At 39.1% G+C, this 23,673-nt stretch overlaps 1 protein-coding gene across 1 annotated transcript in view; it reads left to right on the top strand.

Moving 5' to 3' along the window:
* Positions 1-23,461, top strand: part of foxk2a (forkhead box K2a) — a 68,265-nt gene extending 44,804 nt beyond the window's left edge. Inside the window, exons 2-9 of the mRNA XM_039739269.1 lie at positions 13,011-13,205; positions 17,767-17,914; positions 18,497-18,643; positions 18,806-18,999; positions 21,462-21,640; positions 22,314-22,595; positions 22,721-22,930; positions 23,030-23,461. Of these exons, the coding sequence (XP_039595203.1) occupies positions 13,011-13,205; positions 17,767-17,914; positions 18,497-18,643; positions 18,806-18,999; positions 21,462-21,640; positions 22,314-22,595; positions 22,721-22,930; positions 23,030-23,220 (1,546 nt within the window). The 3' untranslated portion in view covers positions 23,221-23,461. The remainder of the gene's footprint in view (positions 1-13,010; positions 13,206-17,766; positions 17,915-18,496; positions 18,644-18,805; positions 19,000-21,461; positions 21,641-22,313; positions 22,596-22,720; positions 22,931-23,029) is intronic.
* The last annotated feature ends 212 nt before the right edge of the window (positions 23,462-23,673 follow it).

The raw sequence follows: 23,673 nt of genomic DNA, 5'->3' as shown, positions 1-23,673 counted from the left end.
CCTGGTGTCCTCTGAGTTGCATGCCGTCTCTTTTTCACATCTTGACACTGTTTTCTCTTTACTCTGCTTTTGGTTTAATTATTTCTTTGTCACATCTCGGTTTATGCCTGTAGTTAGTTGGTGGTGTTAATTGTTTGCTGGTATAGGCTCCACTCTGTGTACAAGTTAGACAGTGAGAACAAATCTTTAAGTTTTTCCATGCATTAGGAAAAATGTACATCGGAGTTTTCATTTCATTCATAAGGAATTCATTAAATCTCTCGGAGACGCTTATTGTATATCTTAAAAAAAAATAGAATTACTCAGCAAGAGAAAAGTCAAGCAGTGCAGCAAACATAACCAAGTCCCCATTTATACTAAGTTTAAATCTCATGCAGGGGACCAGCACTTGCTATGCAAGGCCTCCTAATTAACAGTAAATCGAAATTAAAGCCCTCAGATCTAAAGATGTGGTTGTTGACTTCAGTGAAGGGACCACACCTGCACCTGCCTGAACAGGACTCTATGGCATTAGAGACAGTTGGTGGTTTCGAATTCGAATACATACTTGTCACTCGCAATTTAACTTGGTCTGATTTACATACCTGTAGTAGTTATTGAAATGCATAATTGCCTTTAGAGTCGCAGGCTAATAAAACACTATGATGTCTTCACAAACACTTAGCAACTACAGATGTGCAGTGGAAATGGTGCTTGTTGGATCTGTTACCTTCTCCTCTGGAAGTTCCTCATATTGTGATTTCAAGGCATTATAGAAAGTTGTGTAGACAGACACAGTCAATACTGGACCAGGGCTTGTACCAAACTGAAATGCTTTTGTGGGTTGGAAGGCAAGCAAAAGAATCGTGCATTTATCTTTATTGCCTTTAAAATATTAATTCCACTACTGCCAGGTTCAAAACCCCAGTCTAGCCAGTCTTATCTGTGGAGTTTGCATTCGATTCCTGTGTCTGCATGTTTTTCCATTGGTACTCTGGCTTTCCTTTAACATTCTTATTTAATTTGTGTGTTTTTAATTGACGTTTATGATTTAATGCAGTGGGTTGTATGGTCATAATGTATCCAGTGCTGAACTGGATCTGAAATTGGGGTGGGTTTATAGCTTGTACCTGATGCAGCCAGGACAGACTTCAGACCCTGGTGACTGAGAATTAAACAATAGCTGGAGAAAACTCACATAATTTATGTTTCATTTGTAAGATGTATAGAGTGATATTATTCAAAATAAGTATGTTTTCCTATATTTATCATTCTTCCTATTATCACACACTTCTCAAATAAATTGCAGAAAATATCCAGTTGTGTCCTGCTTTGTTTCTTTTAAACCTCCATTTGTCCATTGAAGGGAGTCCTCAGTGTAGACACTTTTGCAATCATAATCCAGAAGGTGCAGATCTTTCCCTGCATGTGTGATTATAATGACAAATTGAGGAGTGTGCTGTTTGTAATATGGAAAATATAGTCTGTACAAGAAAAGAAACCTCATTATTGTGCAAACTGTATAAAGTCTGCTTCGTAACATTTTTGTGAAGTCCGTCTCTAGGTGGCCATCACGCCATGTATCTTTGACCATTTAACACTCACAGTTTATAAAGCCATCCTCAACTGGTGGTGTGTGTAATTTCTGCTATAATCATAATGCAGCACGGTCCTTTTATTTTTGTGTTATAACTTGTTTGATTTTTCACATGCATTATGATAGATACAGTATATGTATATATAATAACATTTCAGAAGCTGTTTTATCCAGTTCAAGGTCTTTGTGGCGCATGAGCCTCTCCAAACAGCACTGAGTGCAAGTCAGGAGCTCGCTGTGATTGGGATGCCTGCTGGTTGCTGGCGGCCCACTCAGGCACACTATGCCATGCTTGCACTCTCACAGTGTTGGTATGGAATTGCTACTTTACCTCACACATACAGTATCTTTTTGAGTATTGGAGGAAAACCTGCAGTATGTGGACATGGGATGGATGTGCAGGCTCAACACAGTCAACAATTGAGCCCAGGATTTAAACACGGATGTTGGATCTGTGATGTGGAGTTCCGCCACCTTTTTGCTTACTTGATGTTTTATGCAGGGTCTGTTTTGATGGAGACCATCTGTTTGTAGTCTTGTCCTCATCATCCTCTTTAATAAAACCCCTCTGTGTGTCCAGGTGTCTGTGTGTCTTCTGGTGAAGTGCGCATGCGCGGGGCCACACAGCACGTGTTCAGTCTCTTCCTGTGCATTCCCTGTGTGTGCAGAGAGAACAACAACAACATTTATTTCTATAGCACATTTTCATACAAACAGTAGCTCAAAGTGCTTTACATATTAAAGAATAGAAAAATGAAAGACACAATTATAAAACAAAATAAATCAACATTAACATCGAATAAGAGTAAGGTTCAATGGCCAGGGGGGACAGAAAAAACAAAAAAAACTCCAGACGGCTGGAGAAAAAAATAAAATCTGTAGGGAAGAGAGAGAGAGAGAGAGAGAGACACACAGGTGCGTGCGCACGAGAGACAGACAGACAGACAGACAGACACACGCAGGTAGGCCGGCCGGCTGGCCGCATGAGAGACACGCACGCACACACACAGGCAGGCCCATGACAGAGACAGACACACACACACAGGCACACGCGTGCATTGTTGCAATGTTACTTTTCTTGGTGGTTTATTAAATTACGGATTTTTCAAATGTTCATTTTTTTCCCTGTGCTTAAAACTCATTAAAAAAGGTGTTTTTAACGAGCGGGTCATAAGGCTATAGCGCGAACTCTTGCAGTGTTAGTTTTCTCTGTTGTTCAAGGTTTTCTTAGTGTTCAATGGTTTTACATTTAGTTTACTATTACGCTGTGCATTCCATGGTATAATTAACTATATTTGTGCTTAAAATCTTAAAAATATATATATATATATATATATATATATATATATATATATATATATATATATATATATATATATATATATATATATATATACACACACACACACACATACAGTTCATACGGTCTGAAACGGATTAATTGTATTTACATACAATCCTATGGGGGAAATTACTTCGGTTCCACTGTATTACTGTCTGATAAAATTACAGGCATTTTACGGAAATACAAACCAGTATTACTGAGAGAGAAAGTTAAAGGCACACAATACAGTGACGCATATTACAGCCACATACAAGGTCCCTTGCCATTTAATATAAACTGTTCCTACTAATGTTTATGCACTACTGTTCTAGCGCCCGTAATTGTAACGGGCTTAATGTCTAGTATGTTTATATTTTATGTCAACTAGTATATATTCAAATGACTGCAGTATAAGAACATTCCCATCCTAATTAGCACTTTGAACATGGAAAAATAGCACTGTAAATGTATTATTTTTAATATGTAATGCCATCCCTATTGGTGAAATTATAAAATTCTAGCACCGTGAACATGTGTTGATTTATGTTAGCATTTTGCACATATGCTTCTTTCCTTACATATTAAATGCTACACTTCCTAAGTCACCTTCATACAATAAGCGTCTCACTGTGTTTTTTTAATTTTAAACTACGTTTTATAATACAAATGTGTTCATATTTATAAACATTCTTCTTTTTTTCATTTTGTGTACAGCTAACTATACTGTATTTTAGTCATATTTATTTAGAGTTACTTTATATACTGGCTTTTTTCTTTGCCTTCAACCAAGAAGTAACTCATATATGACTTTGGCCATTTAAAAAAAAATGAATTGTCATTTAGCAGGCAATGAAAGTGAAACCAGTCTCTCTTCATGTCCTTAAAAATTCTTCTAAATAACGCAGTCCCTTAGTACTGCTTACTAGCCATTGTTTCAGTTTTGTTACTGCATTTAAGACTCAAAGTCCTGTGGCATTCTGAGATTCCAGGAGCACATGTCTGCATAAAATTAAATGTGGTCACCCATTGCATTCTGGGATTTAGATGGAGGAGGTCTGAATTCTGGAGGCAGCTTCTGTTTAGCAATCAGACTAATTCTTAAGAAAAATTTGAAAAAGCATGTTGTACCTGCACACAGAATGGTGTGTGAAATCATTCACATGTGTGCTACTGGCATTTCATTTACATGTTCATTTTATTTGTTTGTTTGTTTATTTATTTAAGTGTTTGCCATGCATGTGATGTATGTATGTGAGAGGGCTGCATCTGCTGCATACACATGATAAATAGTGCAGGGCTGCCTGATGTGATTTTATGGAGCTGATTTATCAAAATGCCAGTGAACATTTTAGTTATGTCCCATCTTCTACCAGTTTATGCACGTCTGCAATTTGGAATTTGAAATCCTGCCATCTCCATTAACAGTTGTTTTTCTGGTTATACTTGGGCCTATCTGGGCCTGTTACTATAGCATGGGGCCTTGTAAGTTGTCCTCATGACAAGTGAGCCAGGGGTTCCTTTGACAATTATGTACTTACTATTATTGTTAAACATCTACTAAAATAAAACATATGAAACTTTGTAACACTGATCACACATATAATCCAAGTATGGGGGTTTGGATCAGTATTCATATTTCTTTTCTTTCTTTTTTTTTTTGTTATTAACTGCACAAAATATAAGTAAACCTTCTTGCAAGAATTGAATTTCTAATTTAAGTGCATTATTTCATGACCCCAAAGGAACAATGAGAAGTCATGGAGCTTGCAGAGATCTTACTGGCTGAATTAGCATGTTTTAAAGAGGAAATGAACTCTTTATCAGAATATCTGGGAGAGAAAAAGAAACAGAAACACTCCCAAGTAGGAGCCAGTTTTTAAAATTAATCAGTAATAAGTATGCAGCAGAATGAAACCACAATTCAGTAATCATTTTTAATATGGCAATATAGTGAACTCCGTGAATTGCTGTAGAAAGTAAGTCAAGGACTTACTGCAGTTATTTCAGTGACATTCTAAGAATTTAGCATTGGCTCATTCTGTTAGTGCAGGTATTCTGTTCAGACTTCTTTACTGCATTTTACTTTATAATTTGGAATGTACTTTTATTCACAAAGTTACACAGTACCACATTAATGTTTAGCTAAAAATTACAAAAAATCAAAAAAAATGTTCTTGTAATTTTGTTTGGCATGTGTTTCTATCCTGTGAGCTTTGTTACTAGCGTGAAGCTAACCTGAAGATTGGTCAGCTATAATGATAATATTAATGTGGGTATGTAGAGGCATTCATCACTGATTTCAGTAATTTTAAAGTTTTAAAAGGAGGGTCAATGGTGGACAAAGTTAGCATTTAGTCCCCACACACCTCTGAGATCTGAATCAATGTCACGTCTACAGCAATCATGTTTTTCTCTGAAATGCTGACTTTCATGTACTGTATGTGGTGAGGAAAATGTTTCCTTCAGTAAAGACCGTGGACATTTGTAGCCTTCAGGTGATTCATTAGTTCAAACATTCAGCAACTCCACAAAGTTGTTGCTTACAGACATGCAATCTAGTTTTATTATGAGACATATTGCACAGTCAGTCAGTCTCTTTATCGAATTTACAGTGCTATGCTTTCCTGAACCTTTTTTTAAATGCATCGGCCATTGTTATTTTGTAACCAGTAGACACTCTACCTTTTAATAATAATTTCCGAGCTGAAGAAGAAAAAAATGGCTTGAAAAGAACCACTCAATGCTGCCTATTATTTTGAGCTAATTCAGCATTTTTTTTGTTTTTTTTTATTTTATTATTATTTTGTTTTGAAAGATAAGGTTGACTGGTCTTAAGAGTCTTTGTCACCAAAAACAAAGCACTTCCTCGTCTCTGTGTGAAAACAAGACAATTGTAGAAAGTGTATATTTAGGCTGATAATGGGTTCATGACAATTTATCTTCAGTTTCCTCTTACATGTCAAAGGTGTGCAAACAAACTGAATTAAAACTGAATCTGTACTGGACCAGTATACCATACCATACCATATTTATTTGTTGAGCGCTTAAAAACACAGCATTACAACTGACCAAAGCGCTGTACAGTTACAACAAGCAGGACTAAAAGCAAAATATTAAAAATAAACATTAAGAGAGAATTAAAACAGAGATACTAAAAACAGGTCAAGGGGCCAAATAAAATAGAGAAAATAGCAAAAGACAAGTGGAAAATGAAACAGGTTAAGAATTAAAAGCCAATGTGAAGAAGTGCGTTTTTAGGCGAGATTTGAATGTGGCGACTGAAGCGGCTTGCCTAACCACTAAGGGCAGGGAGTTCCAGAGCCTGGGTGCACAGACGGAGAAAGCCCTTTCACCACGAGCTTTAAAATGTGCCTTGGGAACGGTTAGGAGCAGCTGATCTGCGGATCTAAGAACACGAAGAGGATTGTGACGATGGAGCAAGACACTCAAATAGGCAGGGGCTAGACCGTTTAGTGCCTTATAGGTTAAGAGGAGTATCTTAAAATCGATTCTGAATCTAACCGGCAGCCAGTGAAGGGTTTTCAAAATTGGTGAAATGTGTTGGATTCTGCTACTTCCAGTTAGAAGCCTTGCAGCCGCATTTTGAGCCAGTTGGAGTCTAGAAAGTGTGGCTTTACTGATACCAAAAAGGCAGGAATTAGAGTAGTCAAGCCGGGACGTAATGAATGCATGAATTACTGATTCCAGGAGGTGGTTAGAAAGAATAGGCTTGAGTTTGGCGATTCGCCTTAGATGGAAAAAGCAGGATTTTACTGTGCTGTTGACTTGAGCATCCATTTTCAGGAACGTATCCATTTTGATTCCAAGATTGGAGACAGACGGTTACTGGAATGGGAAGAGAAACGAGGCCAAGGGGTGGAGCCTGTTTGCAGTCGGGACTAAAAACAATGACCTCGGTTTTTGAATCGTTCAGGTGAAGGAAGTTTACAGCCAGCCAGTCCTTAATGTCAGATAGGCAGTCGAGGAGAGGTTTGGTGGAGTCAGTTGGCTTGAGGGAGAAATAAATTTGGCAGTCGTCAGCATATAGGTGATATGAAATTGCATGCTTTCTAAAAATTGCACCTAAAGGCAGGATGTAGATTGAAAAAAGTAGTGGCCCTAAAATGGAACCCTGGGGAACCCCACATGGGAGTGGGACTGATTCAGATGAAAAATCGTCTAGCATGACTCTGAGAGTCCTGTTGCAGAAATATGACCTGAACCAGTCGAGGGCTAAGCCAGATACACCAGCCCAGGATTCGAGTCGGGAGATCATGATGTCGTGGTCGATTGTGTCGAAAGCAGCAGATAAGTCGAGAGCAAGTATGAGCAAGTACGCTCAGTGATGGACGGCTACTCTACACAGAGCACCTTGGCTTCACTTCAGTCAGGGTTAGCTCTGAACCCTGAGACCCAGTACTAGAGATATGTACAAATTTAAGAACGAATTAATTAATGGCTTCAAAATTCAACACTGATGTTATGAGCGGTATCACTGTAGCACCTATTGTAATGTCTACTTAGTAGGCTTGTAACTTAGTCACAGGAGGAAATGACATCTGCGGAAATTGTGCTGCAGAAGCGTGTACCAAGAACAGGACCAGGTAGTTACTGTCCCTGTAACCAAAATATGTGAGCAGAGAAGAGTGAAAGGCTATGCACTGGAGGCTCCAGTGATGTGACACTAATGGTGAATGTGAGCAACCTTAAATGGCAACTGCTGACAAAAGTGTGGCACTTCAGTGGAATTGGTTGGTGTGTGATACAAGATGTGTGATGGAGGTGAGGATATTAGTAAGACTAAGAGTCAGTGAACATACCAGTGTCTGGCACTTGTTAGGAATGTGTAAATGATAGGACAGTTCGATGGTAATTGTTACAGAACTCAATCACTCGAACGTTCAGCCATCTAGTTCTAGTTTATTCTAATAATGAAGTATTAAGGCATGTCATCTTTTGGGTTTTAAAACTGCCTGAAAAGGAAATTAGCCTGCTGCTTATTATTTAAGTCCTAAAGAAAGATGATGACTATAAAAAGTAAACATCCTTTCATTGCCATTTCTAGATTATTAGTGGTAGAAACACTTTTCCCTTTCGAGATTTTTTTGTAGTTTTCTCTTAAAGAACCATAAATCTGCAAATCTTTAACTGGAGTGCAGCCTTTTGAATTTAGGGAACCAGCATAATGGCAGAGATTTTAAAATGTAGATATCAGCTGGAATGAAAGACAAGGATAAAGTCAAGTAAGTCGTTGCATCGCATGGAAACGGAATGGCAGAGGTTACCGTTCATTGTATGAGCTGACCATTGTCTCTGCAGTTAGTGCCAATTGTTTTTGTAACATTTTTAATATCTATTTTAATATTTAATAATGTAGTTAATGATATTCGGAGATGTTTAACTTGGTCTGTCAATCTGTTCTAATATTAAAAATACTTTTCATTTAATTTTAAGGTTGAGGTAGCCTGTAGCATTAGCAAGAATAGGACCACCACTAGACAATGTGTCAGTCCTTCACTGGGGACATTCATGTGCTTACCCACCCACTTGTTTTACTGCCAATTTGCAGTTGCTGCTCATCGTAACTTGCATTTTAATTTCAATGTAACTCTTGTGCTTAGATAGTTCAGACATCTTTGTACACCCCAAACTTGTTTCTTTTCCTATTCTAAAAATCATTTTCATCAAGCAGTGCACATACTATGTCTTTGTGGCCAATATTGAGAGCTATAAGGTGGACAAAACCCAACACCGACAGTTGCAGGAGACACTCACAGACACACCAGATCAATTTATAATCACCCTTGTGCCTTTGGGTTCTGGGAGGATGTGACCATAGCAAGGCCAAGAGAACCGACATCTGCTGAAGTTGTGAAGCATCAGGCCAGGCTGGCAACTACGCTGCTGCGATGTGAGCAAACTGAAACTTGTCCTGTAGCTGCTGGGGATTTGTTGAGGTTAATTATGTCATTAAAATAAGACATCAGCTTATGAAGCAGGTTTTATTGTTTTCTGTGGATACCTTAGCACATTTTATACATTAGATACAATTACTATATTAAACAAGTTACATGAAATTGGTATTTTATAAAGACAAATTGTAGTAAATGTCAAATATTTGGCATGTCTCTCTGGAGTGCTAATAATAAGCAGCACTGTGTTCGTAGTTTGTGGCATTTATGAAGCTGTAAACAAATATAAAATAAGCTACTGTCTTTACTAGAGAAGCCAACAAAATGTCTGTGCTTCTTTATGCTTTGTCTCTGGTTCTGTATATTGAGTGGGTAAGCTTGCACTAATCAGTCTAATCTTGCTGTTATTCCATAACCTTTGAGAGATGTGTGTGTATATACTATCAAATAACCGTTGTTGTTCTTCAAAATAGTGACAATATTGTGGTCTCATTTTAAAGAACTGCTGTAAAGTGCTATCAGATCCCCTCTATTACTCAGTCATTTACACCTCTTGAATTATTATTAGTTCTGTTCATTATGAGCAATTCAGATTTTAAAGTTGTTTGATATAATAAATTCTCAATTGATCACAAAAAACAGCTTTATTGTCCAAAACAAAATACTATTTTTATTTTAATCACAACAAAAAGATTATTTTAATATTTAGTAAATGTTAATTGCCATTAAAGTAGCTAAAATAAATCTTTGTCTCAAAAAATCTGAAAACAAGCTTAGCTGTGACGGTAACCTATTTTATTAACTATAAAAATGCAAACTATTGGGAGAACTCAGTATTGTTCTGAATATATAAATATGTATGTGTACCTTTTTATAAAGCACTTTGAAAATGGGAAATGTGATATATAATTAAAATGTGGCAGGTTATCATAGTGTTTTTATATATATATATATATATATATAATATAAGAATAGCATATGGAAAAAGATGATCCGCTATGGTAGCAGCCAAAAGAAGATTGTATAATAATAATAACAACAGAATCTATTAACTCAGTGTCCGACCTTCATTGTAGTCCACAGACGCTAGTGACAATGGCCCGCTCTCTGGTACGTTTGACTCTTCTGTCCCAGGTGCACTAATTCTGGTTCTCTTGCATTGTCATCGCATACTGTCCTGTTTGTATTTTTGTAATTTACTACGCACTGAATAATCTCAAGCTTTGTAACCTAATGTAGGAATGTTGTGCTACTTTGAATTGTACTTGTTTTATTTGTAATGTTCTGCCGTTTGAGGAGTGTTACATAAAATTGAGGTGGACTTTTTGTACCTTTTGGAAGCTGTGATTTTATGTCTTTGCACTTCTAAGCTCATGAAAGTTGTTTCATCCCCCACCCAAGTATCCTTTTCACAATGTAGTTAGAGTGTAATGGCATTTGGCATTTTAAGTACCACTCTTGATTGTAACCACGATAGTGAAACACTGTTTGTTTGACCCATTTTTCAGTCTCGTAGCTCACGTGCTTTGTTGTAGTTCTGAAGTTGCCCAGTTTACGGCCTTTGCCTGTGACTGGTTGGCATTCAGTGTGTATGGCATGGAGGGGTCAAGGGCTGATGGCTAAGTGACTGCCAGATTAAAATCTAGTAGTGCGACCTCATGTAAGTTTGTGCAGTTAGACATGTAAATGTTGTGTTTTTTTTAGAGATAAAGCTGATCATGAACTTGATGCCCAAGTTAATGCATTTATCCCAAACAAATCACATACATACAAATGTTTACATATTTTTGTACAGTTGGGCACTGACAGAATTGTGTCAGTGACTCACTGGGAGTCATAGACTGAATGACTCATGGAAGTAAACTGGCAGTCTTCAGGCATACAATCAGGCATCATAGCTACCAGGAGATCACAGTGTTAATGATGGGGTCCTTAAGAAACCTGCAGCAACAAATGAAGGTGTAAGTTTGTGTACAGTTTATTTTAAAAAGCAGATTTACTTTGTAATTGTAAGAGCAAAGATAATAGCATTTTCTCAGAATTCGTGGCAGAACACACATGTGGTCAGCCTGAATGCAATCCTGTTGTATACAACACCTCTCTTTCTGTAGTAAGTGGCACTTTACAGGCACAGTGTGTTGTAGTTATTTCCATATTTGTGTGCTGTGAAAGCTGGCAGGGTAAATGACTGACTCCTTGAGCCTTTGATCTGTGAATTGGGAATTTACAGTTCGACACCATGGCTAATAGAAGGTCACGTTGACAAAAATACACTCAAATAATATGGGCAACTCCCTGTGTCTGGGTTTAATGTGATTTAGTTTTGCAGATGTGTATTGCTGGTTTAGTGCTAAGGTAAATGTATGACATTTTACAAAACAGAGGAAAACCTTTGCTTCCTTTGTGGGGACAAATCTGAGAAAACAGTGCTGCCTGAATTTTTCAAGTTGTGATGTAATGCTGACTTTCCACCTCCATATAACGTTTAAAAAAAATAACCTTGTCAATCAGAATTTGCATTTTTTTGGTGCTCCAGTTGTGTTTGAAGTGACTTGATAGGCTTTCAATGTACATACTTTGGCTTTTATATTCACGTAAATGTTAAGATTTTTGTGTGGGCCAAGCAGCAAATCAGCAGTGACTCCACATTTCTGCCAGAAAATCTTAACCGGAAATTCACGTTAACACAACATAGCTGGAAGGTGAAATGTCACAAGTGAGAACTCTGCAAGCTTCCTTTGCATGTGAGTGCTTTAGTCTTCTAGTAGTCATTTTGCACAAATTTGTTAAATTGTACATTTTTTTCAATACTTTCAGTGTGTCATCTTGTGCTATTTGATTCATGACTCACTTCCAGATTTCCGTACTCTGTTTTGTAAAATACTTTGATTCATTGTCTGTTGTTCTGTTTGTTTAATTTCCATTAGAGTTGTTTGAGTTGAGGAATCGCTCCATTTCTAAACAAATATTGCTGGACCATCTTCATGAGTGCGTGTGAAGACTTCGGTTTAGTCTTCCCATAGCTCAGGAGTGAAGAGGTGCAGTGCTCTTCATCTGGCATTAGTGTTTGAACTGTCCCAAAAATGTTAACTTCGGTATCGATATTGGCTTTCAGACCTCCGTACTGGTAGCAAAGCACTTCTGAAGGAAATAATGGATAACTCCAGAACCTCTGTGAAGTCCCAGTTGGTTGAAGCAATACAGCGGGCCCAAATTGGGTCTGGGTTGTTCCTCCCGGGAAGTCCCGAACACATCAAAGAGTATAGCAAGTGTTGGTGAAAGGGTTTGGGAAGTTTGAGATTGAAAGGAAAGCTGAAGTTTACTTCCAGTACTAAAAATCCCAAGATTCCTGTACCACGCCATATTAAAATTTAGATTTTTCAGCACTTTTCCAGTAACTGTATAACACGCAACCTTTTTGTTGACATTGGACATGTGCATGGAGGCACTTAATTACTCCGCTTCTAATGTATTGTGGCATTTAAAACTGGGAACAGTACTCTGGGTGTTTTAATTGGTTCTTCTCGAGTCCTTAAAACCAAAAGTTTCATATGCCATTCCAATGGCGAGCACAGGCTATGGCTGTGTCGGTGGCCGCGGTGAGGTCCTCCATGGTGTGCGGTTCATCTAGGAATCGGCAGATCTGGAGGTGTTCCATGGCCTCTGTCTTCCCTGTAGTCACACAGGTCACTGTCATCAGAGTATCCCAACTTGGTCATGTTGACTCTGGATCTGCCAGTCCTGGTGCACAGGCGGGAAAGGCTTTTCCATGTTGGCCAGTCTAGGTCACCGCCAGCGGGCAGACGTTCTTTCACTTCTGTGCTAATGCCATCGATTGTGTTGTTGTTGTGTTAAGCTTAATTCTTAATTGGTGCCTTGTGCAGTTTTTTATTTTCAATATTTTAATGAGCGTGTACTATTTTTGTTAACTTTTGATGGAAGTTGTCTTGAAAGTGTTTACTTAAAAAAACCTTGTAAATCATTTTCAGTGTTTTTAAGGCCTCATTGCATTTCTTTTACCTCATTTTGCCTTTGTGTATTCCAATCTGTTGTCACGCCTGACGTTTCTGGCTGCAGTGATTCTTTATACTTGGAGGTCCTGGGATTAGTATGCGCATGACTACAGTTACCTAGCAACTTTATCAACTTAACTAAGTAAGAAGACAGTGTGGAGTAACCACTTTTCCTTTAATTTCAGGTGCACATTCAGGTTTCCTAGCACAAATATCAAGATTACTTTTACAGCACTCGCCAGCGACAAGAAGGAGAAACAGGAGGCGCCAGAGTCTCCAGTCAAGCCTGTCCAGCCCCAGATTTCTCCCTTGACCATTAACATTCCAGACAGCATCGCACATCTGATGAGTCCTCTCCCTTCCCCAACTGGAACTATCAGGTGTGTAAACTTTAAAAGTCGCATGTGTCACCACCCCCAGGATATCTAAAAGAAAGGAGCTTTGTTCGCAGGAGACTACAGAGAGCTCAAAGGCAGCAATTTCTTTCACTTTTTGTCATTTGACTCGAATATATTTGCTATATTACTGTACATTTACTGTAACTGTAATCTTTTGTTTTGAATTACCACTAGGTAAACAGGAGAACTATATATCCATTACACACAATGGAAAAATGTGCAAAGCAAGCCATTTAAAGCAGCAAATAATGATGATGTTGTTTTCAGTCCGGTATATTAATGATGATGATAGTAATAATCCTTGTGTTTCACACTAAATTCCCAATTTACATATGTAGTCCACGCGCAAATAATTTTCTGCACCCCAAATTAACAGGAAACAAACAGCACAGTACTTCTTAAATGTTGTCACTGCTCAGTTGCGGCTGGGATGTCACAGTGGTTTTTCTGTCTGCAAACAAAAAACAAAAGCACTAAGGTACCCTCTTACATTCAGGTGTGCATCCTGTGGCTGTTAAAATGCTCTCTTATTGTGCCACATTCACTGTTAAAATATTTAATCGGCACCTTGGGACACTTTTTCACAATTTTATTTATAGTAACCCTTTGTGTTGTTTTTTTTTTCCCCCATTGAAGTAGATCTGTACACTACATACATATACAGCTTACTGATTGATGGTCCAGTTATTAGAAAGATTCCATCATGGGAGAAAAATATTTAAACTTTTAGTGTCTGCCCTCTACCTGGAAATATTAAAAGAGACTATCTTTCATTCTTATTTTGTTACCCGGGAAAATGCCAGACAAGTGGTAGCTGCTGCTTTTGCACGCAACTTAGCATGCACATCTATCAATGACATTTATTTATATAGCACATTATTATACACATAATGTAGCTTAAGTGCTTTACATGATGAAGAAAGATAAAAAAGACAAAGTAAGAATTAAAATCAGAGAACACTAATTAACATCTAATAAAAGTAAGGTCCAATGGCCAGGGAGGACAGAAAAAACAAAACAAAAAACTCCAGACAGCTGGAGAAAAAATAAAATCTACAGGGGTTCCAGGCCACAAGACTGCCAACCCCATCTAGGCATTCTACCTAACATATGATCAGTCATGGAAGGACTTGATGATGACGGTCATGTGAACTTCTGGCCTTTAATCCATCAGTGTAGGGACATCACGGTGCTTTGATCAGGTGGTGGAGGTGCAGATCGCCACCACAGAAAACCGGAAAAATAACAGAAGAGACAGTAGGGGTTAGTATGGATTTTGGAGCCACCATGAATATTAATGATAATTAATTGAATATGCAGAGAATCAGGATTAAACTAAAATAAAGTTATGAGAAGGCCATGTTAACGTAACGTGTTTTTAGCAGTTTTTTTAAAGTGCTCCACCGTATCACCCTGGAGAATTCCTATTGGCAGGCTATTCCAGATTTTAGGTGCATAACAGCAGAAGGCCGCCCGCCTCACCACTTCTTTTAAGTTTATCCATCCATCCATCCATCCATTTTCTAACCCGCTGAATCCGAATACAGGGTCACGGGGGTCTGCTGGAGCCAATCCCAGCCAACACAGGGCACAAGGCAGGAACCAATCATGGGCAGGGTGTCAACCCACCGCAGGACACACACAAACACACCCACACACCAAGCACACACTAGGGCCAATTTAGAATCGCCAATCCATCTAACCTGCATGTCTTTGGATTGTGGGAGGAAACTGGAGCGCCCGGAGGAAACCCACGCAGACACGGGAGAACATGCAAACTCCACGCAGGGAGGACCCGGGAAGCGAACCCAGGTCTCCTAACTGCGAGGCAGCAGCGCTACCACTGCGCCACCGAGTTCTTGGAATTCTAAGCAGACACTCATTTGAAGATCTAAGGTTACGATTTGGAATATAAGGTGTCAGACATTCCGATATATACGATGGAGCTGATTATTTAAGGTTTTGTAAACCATCAGCAGTATTTTAAAGTCAATTCTGAATGACACAGGTAACCAGTGTAGTGACATCAAAACTGGAGAGATGTGCTCGGATTTTCTTTTCCTAGTTAGGATTCTAGAAGCTGCATTCTGCACTAGTTGCAGTCGATTTGTCTTTTTTGGGTGGTCCTGAGAGGAGTGCGTTACAGTAATCTAGTCGACTGAAAACAAAAGCGTGAACTAATTTGTCAGCGTCTTTCAATGATATAAGAGGTCTAACTTTTGCTATATTTCTTAAGTGGGAAAAATGCTGTCCTAGTGATATGATTAATATGCAATTTAAAATTCAGGTCACAGTCAACAGTTACCCCTTAATTCTTTACCTCCGTCTTGACTTTTAATCCTAATGCATCAAGTTTATTTCTAATAAATTCCTCATCATATCCATTATTGCCAATCAAAAAAATTTCAGTTTTTTCTTTATTTAGCTTGAGAAAATTACTATTCATCCAATTAGAAACACAAGACATTATGTTAGTGAAACAACAGAGTCGGGGTCATCAGGCACTATTGATAAATACAGTTGCGTGTCATCAGAATAGCTCTGGTAGTTCATGTTATGTCCTGAGATAATCTGACCTAACAGAAGCATGTAGATTGAAAAGAGCAGCGGACCCAGGATAGAGCCCTATATCATTCAGAATAACATTCACAAGTTTAAAAAGAAAAATAAGACATAATAGAGAGTGTGCACTGATCACAAGGCCTTTTATTGGCGCCATCTCCTTTAGGCCCAGGGGAAAATGAGGTGGCCGTCACCGGCGACTGCCTGATATTTTGAGCAGCAGTTTTTTGTTCTCTCCGAGCAGCCACTGCAGGTAGACGGTGGGCAGTTTGAGGGTGGGTGCAACACGCTACACATTTTAAAGAATACCATTTGTTTTGTTTGTAACATCCTGTCATGCTAATAGAAAGGTGGAATTAGGAATTTGTGCATGCAGCAGTGGTATGTCGTCTTTTTTATTTTATTTTATTTTTTAATTTTTATTGGTAATGCATTGTGACACTGAAGCACATGTTATGCTAAGAAAGCCATTCAGAACTGTGTTACGTGCAACATCTATTTGATCTTAATATATTAGTGAAAGCAGTTTAAGTGATGGGGGAAAAGACCACTAAATACCACTTTTTCTGTAAGAGGTAGACTTGTTTTATACTTTAAGTTCACTTCTGTTCTTCAATTACATACATAAACATTTTTCAGTACAACGTTAGTCTGTGAGGAAAATTATATTACAGTGTGTACAAATTTGAGGAGCACCATGGCTGTATGTGCAAAATCATCCTATTTTGAGTTCCATTTGGGATCAAAATAAAAAAAGAGTATTATTATCATCATGTTTTACATTTTAATAAATCCAGTTATTGATAACTTGTAACAAACAATGTCATCTTGGCAGCTGTTTGATGTCCAGTATCTGCACCTTACAAATACTTATAATAATGATCCATTATAAAGCTGCCGTTTATGGTGGTGCATTTTAAAGAACAGATTCCTGATTGTCATGCTCATGGCACAATCCTGCCAGTACGTTTTGTTCATTCTGGGTCTGTACATTTTGGAAGAATTGTATCTCCAATTGCAATGCCAGTGGTAGGCACAGTCCAGCTTTCAGTGCATGCAGTTTCAGTTCCTACATTTCCTTTGTTATAACTGATTTAATGAATCGTTTATGAAGATCCCATACATGCCCTGCATTTTAAAGCTTCCACTTCTAATTGCTGCGCGCATTACATGATCCAGATTTTTTTCTTTTTTTAATCAGTAAATGTTTTATTAATATTCCATTTTAACACACTTTTCACAAATTAAAATCTTTTCTCTCTAAAGCTTCTTTTACTGAGTGATTACTTGTGCCTCCTTTTGTTCTGCTAAAATCAATTTTTATTAATCTGTCGTGAACTTGAGTCATATGCCGTGCATTTTAAAACATGCTTTTCTTCACACTATACAGTTTTACCATTTTTTGAGCACTTTGTGATTTGTATGTCTTGTAGTCAACATGTCTGCTTTCTTACATTTATCTGCAATGTAGATAATGTTAAAAGATGGGTGCCAAGAAATGACTGATGTGGTGTTTTAAAGTTATTCACAAATATATGGATTGATTTCTCTCTCTCTCTCTCTCTCTACACATTTATACAATGAAAGTTTAAAAATTTGCAGCTAGAGGGCTACTCTTTCACACCTGACATTTTTGTTTAGCCTTTACTCCTGTTGTGAAATGACCCACAATCTAAATGACTTAATCAACACTTGAGAAAGTGCGACTCTGGAGTGTGTCCTGCACAGAACATGACACTGAATGCTAGAGGTTCCCACTTGCTGCTTTAAGTGTAATGCTGCCTTTTCAGATTTTAATGTGAGTAATCACCTGGAAATGCTACAGATGGTGCAATGTCTGGCTTTTCAAGTATCGTTTAAAATGTATGGTTTGAGAGTGAAGGAGCCGTGGCCTGTCAAAATCATTCGTCTCCACCTTCCTCAGATCCATATGTTGCTTGTGTAACTTGTATGATTTTTATCCTGTTCTGATTTCTTACAGTGCTGCAAACTCCTGCCCATCCAGTCCTAGGGGAGCAGGGTCATCGGGGTACAGAATGGCTCGTGTAATCCCAGCTGAACTCCAGCTAATGGGTGACAACTCTCAGTCAGAGAATGACAAGGAAGCATCGGGGGGCGACAGCCCAAAGGTAAAGGCTTCACCCTAGACACAGACCTCAATCTTGGGGAAAAGCGAGGAGTAATGCTGTTTTAATTTTTTTTTTAAATAAAGGACAGTATCTGTTGCTATAGAACCAATTGTGTACCTGCCCTTTCAGAGTACAAGTCAGTCGCAGCTAGACACAAAGCAGCATACCTCATTGTAGACGAGATCAAAACTGCTCTGGTCATGCTTGGGCAATGAAATGTAACAGATTATAAGAGTCAGAATGGAGAGAAATGAAGCTGAATGGGAGACAGCATAGCCCATATACAGTAGGCTTTCTTAATGTCGTCATGGCTGTAAGTTTGTCTTCCAGAGTACATCATCCACTAATATGAAAGGGGAGAAAAAAAATAACCTGCAGTAGCCGAGGTTAGCAGATCAGCAATCTTACAGGCAGTGCCAGTCAATGCTTAAAATAAGAACAAGTAGCCAAGAGTTTAGAGACATTAAATGGAATGGCATACGTTACATTTTACAGAAGAACGTAGAGCCTGGGCAGCATCGTCTCTTTTTTTTTTTTTTTCGTTACTGTTGCAACAATCCACTTTGTTTCCTTTGTTCTCAGGATGACTCAAAGCCGCCATATTCTTATGCACAGTTAATAGTCCAGGCCATCACGATGGCACCGGACAAGCAGCTAACACTAAATGGGATCTACACCCACATTACCAAAAACTACCCTTACTACAGGACAGCCGACAAGGGATGGCAGGTAACATCATCTTCTCACTTTGACTCACATTGTATGAACGTTTTCTGCTTGTTTTATTTAATGTTTAAAAAACATTTATGTAAATTTAAATGTTAGCGTAGTTCTGCAGCTAAATACTATTTGAGTCATGTGTGTGTTTTGTTTATTTACTTATTTTTTCAGAATTCAATCCGCCACAATCTTTCTCTGAACCGTTATTTTATAAAAGTTCCCCGGTCGCAGGAAGAACCAGGAAAAGGCTCGTTCTGGAGGATAGACCCTGCATCAGAAAGCAAATTAATAGAGCAAGCCTTTAGGAAAAGGAGGCCAAGGGGTGTACCCTGCTTTCGAACTCCCCTGGGACCTCTTTCTTCTAGGTAACCAACTAATTTGTGTTCACAGCACTGCGCAATGTGCCATCTTAGATTGCAGGGGGAGACTGAGACCTTCCTTGCAGAACAAATCTGGCAAACTGATTTTGTCTGACTGAGAACCTTGCATATAAATAAACAAAATTTTAAGGCATGTTAGCTGTTACTTACCCAGTATACGTAACCTGTGGTGGTAAGTTTTGAAGATCACACATTCATGAGAAAGACATCATTCAAGCCACAGTGTTGTTTTTTCCTCTTGGGCATCTGCAGGAACGATGATTTAGTCCTTAAAGGCGATGACCTCCCCTTCGGTTAGGTTATACAGTCGTTTACAAAAATGAAGCTGAAGCAGCACAGCAGCTTGTAGGTGGCAAGCTCTGGTTGTAACTGGACCAAGAGCTTGTATTTGTGCTAAGTGTTCAAGGACATAAACACAACCAGAAATGCACACACAGCTCATGAAATGCAGAGTAATTTGGTAACCAATGTCTACCTGCCTGTCTCTTTACTCCATACATAGTTATGGTGCCTTCAAGTTGTCCTCTTCTAAAGGAGGCTCTCTGGCTTTGAAGAGTAAAGTTTGTGAAAGCTGTGTTAGGCGCAGTGTGCTCAGTGGGAGTGAGGCGTGCCCAGTGAAGCATAACATAACACCAATGTGGAAAGAATGACCAGATAGATGTGTGGAGTGAGAGGAAGACAAGTGCTGAGTTAAGAAAAAGACTTGCTTTGGAGGTGGTAATAGATGTGGTGCTGAACAGAAACCAAACTAAGGCGGTTTGAGTGTGTGGAACAGGGGGATAAGTTCAAGAGGAAGACCAAAGTTGATGTAGTTGGAGTTGGTCTTGGATGATATGAAAAAATGTGTCTCACCCCAAATGACCATAGCAAGCCAAGGAGAAAGATTTGGGGGGCAACCAACCAACCAAACTGGCTTAACCCAAAAAATGCCTGGTAAAAATATGCAGATGATGAACGGTCATCATCTGCTAGTATGGTTTGTGAAATCTACAGGCATCCAGAGACCTCTTATATTTAGCATTTATGACACAACGAGTTTAAGATTTTTGATTTCATAGCCCCCTTTGAGTTATGATTAACCCAGGAAAAAACAGCCTAGCATGTTTAATATTTTTTCAACAAGTGCAACAGAAACCTGTAAATAGTAAAACGTCAACATAAATAACAGTAGAAAGGTCTGTCTTGTGTCCAGATGCAGAATCAGTACACGTCCTTCATGTTTGAAACCGCCTGATGTAGCGATCGGCTCTGCACAGTAGATGTGTGTTTCTTGGCTCACTTTTTTTGTTTTTTCCCCTGTTGCTTGTACATATGAGAGTAGAATGTCAGTGCCTGACTTGCACGAGCAATGCTGCTCCTTATGTTGTTGTAGGCTGCCACAGTTCAAGGCTTAGTGACTTCAACATTTCGCTAACACAGACATGGACAGTTTCTGTATTGTGAACAGTGCTTAGGGTGCTAAGGTCTGGCTTGTCCTTGTCCTTGCACCTTTTTGCCATGCAGCTACTGTCACACCACAGTAAACCGTCACACAACTGAATTCATTTACATTTCCTTATTTGGCTGAGGCCTTTGTCCAAGGTGGCTTACAACATTTATGATACAATTGGTTATGTCTCTTTTGGGTTTTCCGGTTGGAGCACAGGCAGGTCAAGTCCCTTTGAATTTCCTCTGCGTGTCCGCCAGGTATTTTTCTTTTCTAGATTCTCTGGGTTTTCTTCCCAAAGCCTTTTAATATTTACTAGTTAATAAAAGAGAGATGCTTTTGAACCAAAATGCCACAGAACATGACAAGTTAACTTGGAATGATCTTTTTACCTAATGAGATATTTTAAGGTGCATAGGATAGAGGATAAAATGTGCACTTAAATTAGGTAAATTAGCAGATATCCAAGAGTCTTCAAAATCCATACAGAAAGCCTTGGACAGTATTCAGGTTTTAGTTGATGAATGGTGTTTTAATACTGATAAATATGAAGTTTTGCATGTAGGAAGGAAAAATATGCATTGGAGGTTTTGTACTAGAAAGTACATAACCTTCATGAAGGAAACCATGAATTCCAAGTTGACTCCCTACTTACTGCACACAAGCCATTAAAGCCTAGTAGAATACATGAGCACCCCATCTTGGTAGGCTAAGCATATATTTCAGACCTGTTCAAATGGCCATTAGACTTTTTTTTTTTATAACTAATGTAAACCTCACGTTCTTGTAGTAGCTACACTAAGTAGGCCATCACTGTTCAGCAGTGGAGTGGAGTGGAGAAATCGGGAATAGCTGTTGAGCAGGTCTCCTGAACCGTGTGTGAATTGCAAGCCTGGGGCTCCACCTTGTGGACATCTGTAGAATGAGCCATGATGGACAGACCTTGTTTTGAAAGGATTTTTTTTTTCTTCATTATTGTACTTTTAAGTTAAATTACCATTGTTTTTGTGTCTTTGTCTAGGAGTGCTCCTGCTTCTCCAAATCACTCTGGGGTCTTATCTGCTCACTCCAGTGGAGTTCAAACCCCAGAAAGTTTATCCCGAGAAGGCTCTCCTGTCCCTATGGAACCTGAACCTGCTGCTACAGTACAACCCAAGTTAGCAGTAATACAAGAGGCACGGTTTGCTCAGAGTGCCCCAGGTAAGAGATAAAGGAGGAGGTAATGCAACATAGTAAATTGGCAATTATTTGTTCAGCGGACAGCCTTAAGGAATGTTCACTAAAATAAATGAAATGTTATCACCACATTACCTGAGTCTTGTAGATCTCAGTTGTGTATCAGGCTTTCCAAAATCAAGTGGCAGAAGCGCAGGACTGGATTTTTAAAGAACTGACCATGTAAGGGCAGAAACGGACTACTGGACTGCTCTGTTAAAGAAAAGCTGACAAGGATGGGTCCATTGATCACAAAAGAATGGCAAGGGACTGTTAATGTGAAAGCAATGGGAGATGTGTGTCCACTTATTCATAAGGTCATGGAGTCTGCATGTCAGATGTACACTGTGGATGTTCATATAACCATCTTCTGTGCCTGTTTGGTGAGACAAGTAAAAAAGAAACAAATAGGGGAGGGTGTGTGGTACTGCATGTGTGGCCCTTCATAGTTGGTTTTTCTGTTTCTTTGCACGTCAGTGGGCTCTGAGATGCTCTTACAGTTTTGCTTGTTGGCTATGATGATGTGGAGGGATAAGAGTAGGCAACAGTGGAATAAAGCACACATCATGCTCATTCTATTGCTGTAAATGCATGCTGTCGACATAATTCTTGGCACAGATATTTGCTTGAGGTGTTCTTTATCTTTCTTTTGTTCCAGGTTCTCCTTTAAATAGTCAGCCTGTTTTAATTACAGTCCAGCGGCAGCTGCCACAGACTATTAAACCTGTCACATATACAGTGGCCACTCCCGTGACAACTTCCACATCGCAGCAACCAGTGATGCAAACCGTTCATGTTGTCCACCAGATACCAGCCGTATCGGTTACTAACGTCGCCGGTTTAACGCCAGCAAACACATACACGGTGGCGGGACAGGCTGTGCTAGTAAACCAGTCTAAAATGGAGCCACAGGAAAATGGGGAGCACAAAGAAATTAAAGGTGAGCCATCTGCACTTCCCTTTTGTTTGGACAGTGATGGAAAGATGAGAAACTGACATGGCAGATGTCCGCTAGCCAAGCCTGTTCATGTTTAACACACCTGTTTCCTCCGTTTGCTGTTTCAGTGAAAGTAGAACCTGTGCCGGCCATCACTCACACTGCCATTGGAACTGCAAATCGAATCATCCAGAGTTCGCAGGCTACACCTCTACAGACCGTTACCATTGTCCAGCAGGCCCCCCTCGGACAGCACCAGCTACCAATCAAAACTATAACACAGAATGGGACTCATGTGGTCCCGATTACCACTGCAATTCAGGGACAGATCAGTACCGGTAAGATCCCATCACAGTGGTGCAGTTAACATCTTGAGGTGAATGCCTCTTTCAAAAAAAAAAAAAAAATTGTTCTTGGGTTTTTCTTTTGTTTTTCAGCTGTTGCAAGTCCCCTGCACATGCTGGCCACTCACGCATCGGCATCAGCCTCTCTTCCAACAAAACGGCATAACGGAGACCAAGCAGAACAGCCAGATCATAAACGTCTGAAAATGGAGGAAGGGGAGAGTATAGTCATTGCAGTAAATGTTGACCCCTCGGCTGTGAGTGAACAAGGCAGCCAAATCTAGTGACTCGAAGGTACTGCCGTGTTGCTTTTTTTTTTTTTTCCCTTTCCTTTTTTTCCTCTTTTTTTCTTTTTTTTTTTTTTTTTTTTTATTTTTATTTTTATTTTTTTAAAAGACAACTCCAGGTGCCAAATGGGAAAAGAAAAACAAACAAAAACTATACAATTAACTTAACTGTCTTTGAACTTTGGAATGTGTTTCAAAACCCATTGGGTAAAAAACAAAAAAAAGCAAATTTCAAAAAGAAAAGGCGCCCTGTGAGAAGAGACTGAGAAGCTGCACAGGAAGCCTAAAAAAATAGGAAAAAAATAACATTAAAAAAAAAAAAACTAAATAAAAGACTGATTTGGAGTAACGATCAAGTGGAAATGAGCAACGGGGCCGCATCCCAGGCTGCACGGTACCTCCTGCTTTGCTACCTCAGTGCACACTGGGAAATGGAGAGGTTGGGAGGAC

This window comes from Polypterus senegalus, chromosome 17, assembly GCF_016835505.1.
Source record: "Polypterus senegalus isolate Bchr_013 chromosome 17, ASM1683550v1, whole genome shotgun sequence".
NCBI classification, from domain to species: domain Eukaryota; kingdom Metazoa; phylum Chordata; class Cladistia; order Polypteriformes; family Polypteridae; genus Polypterus; species Polypterus senegalus.
Note: the sequence above shows the minus strand (reverse complement) of the source record. Positions and strands in the feature narration are given on the sequence as shown.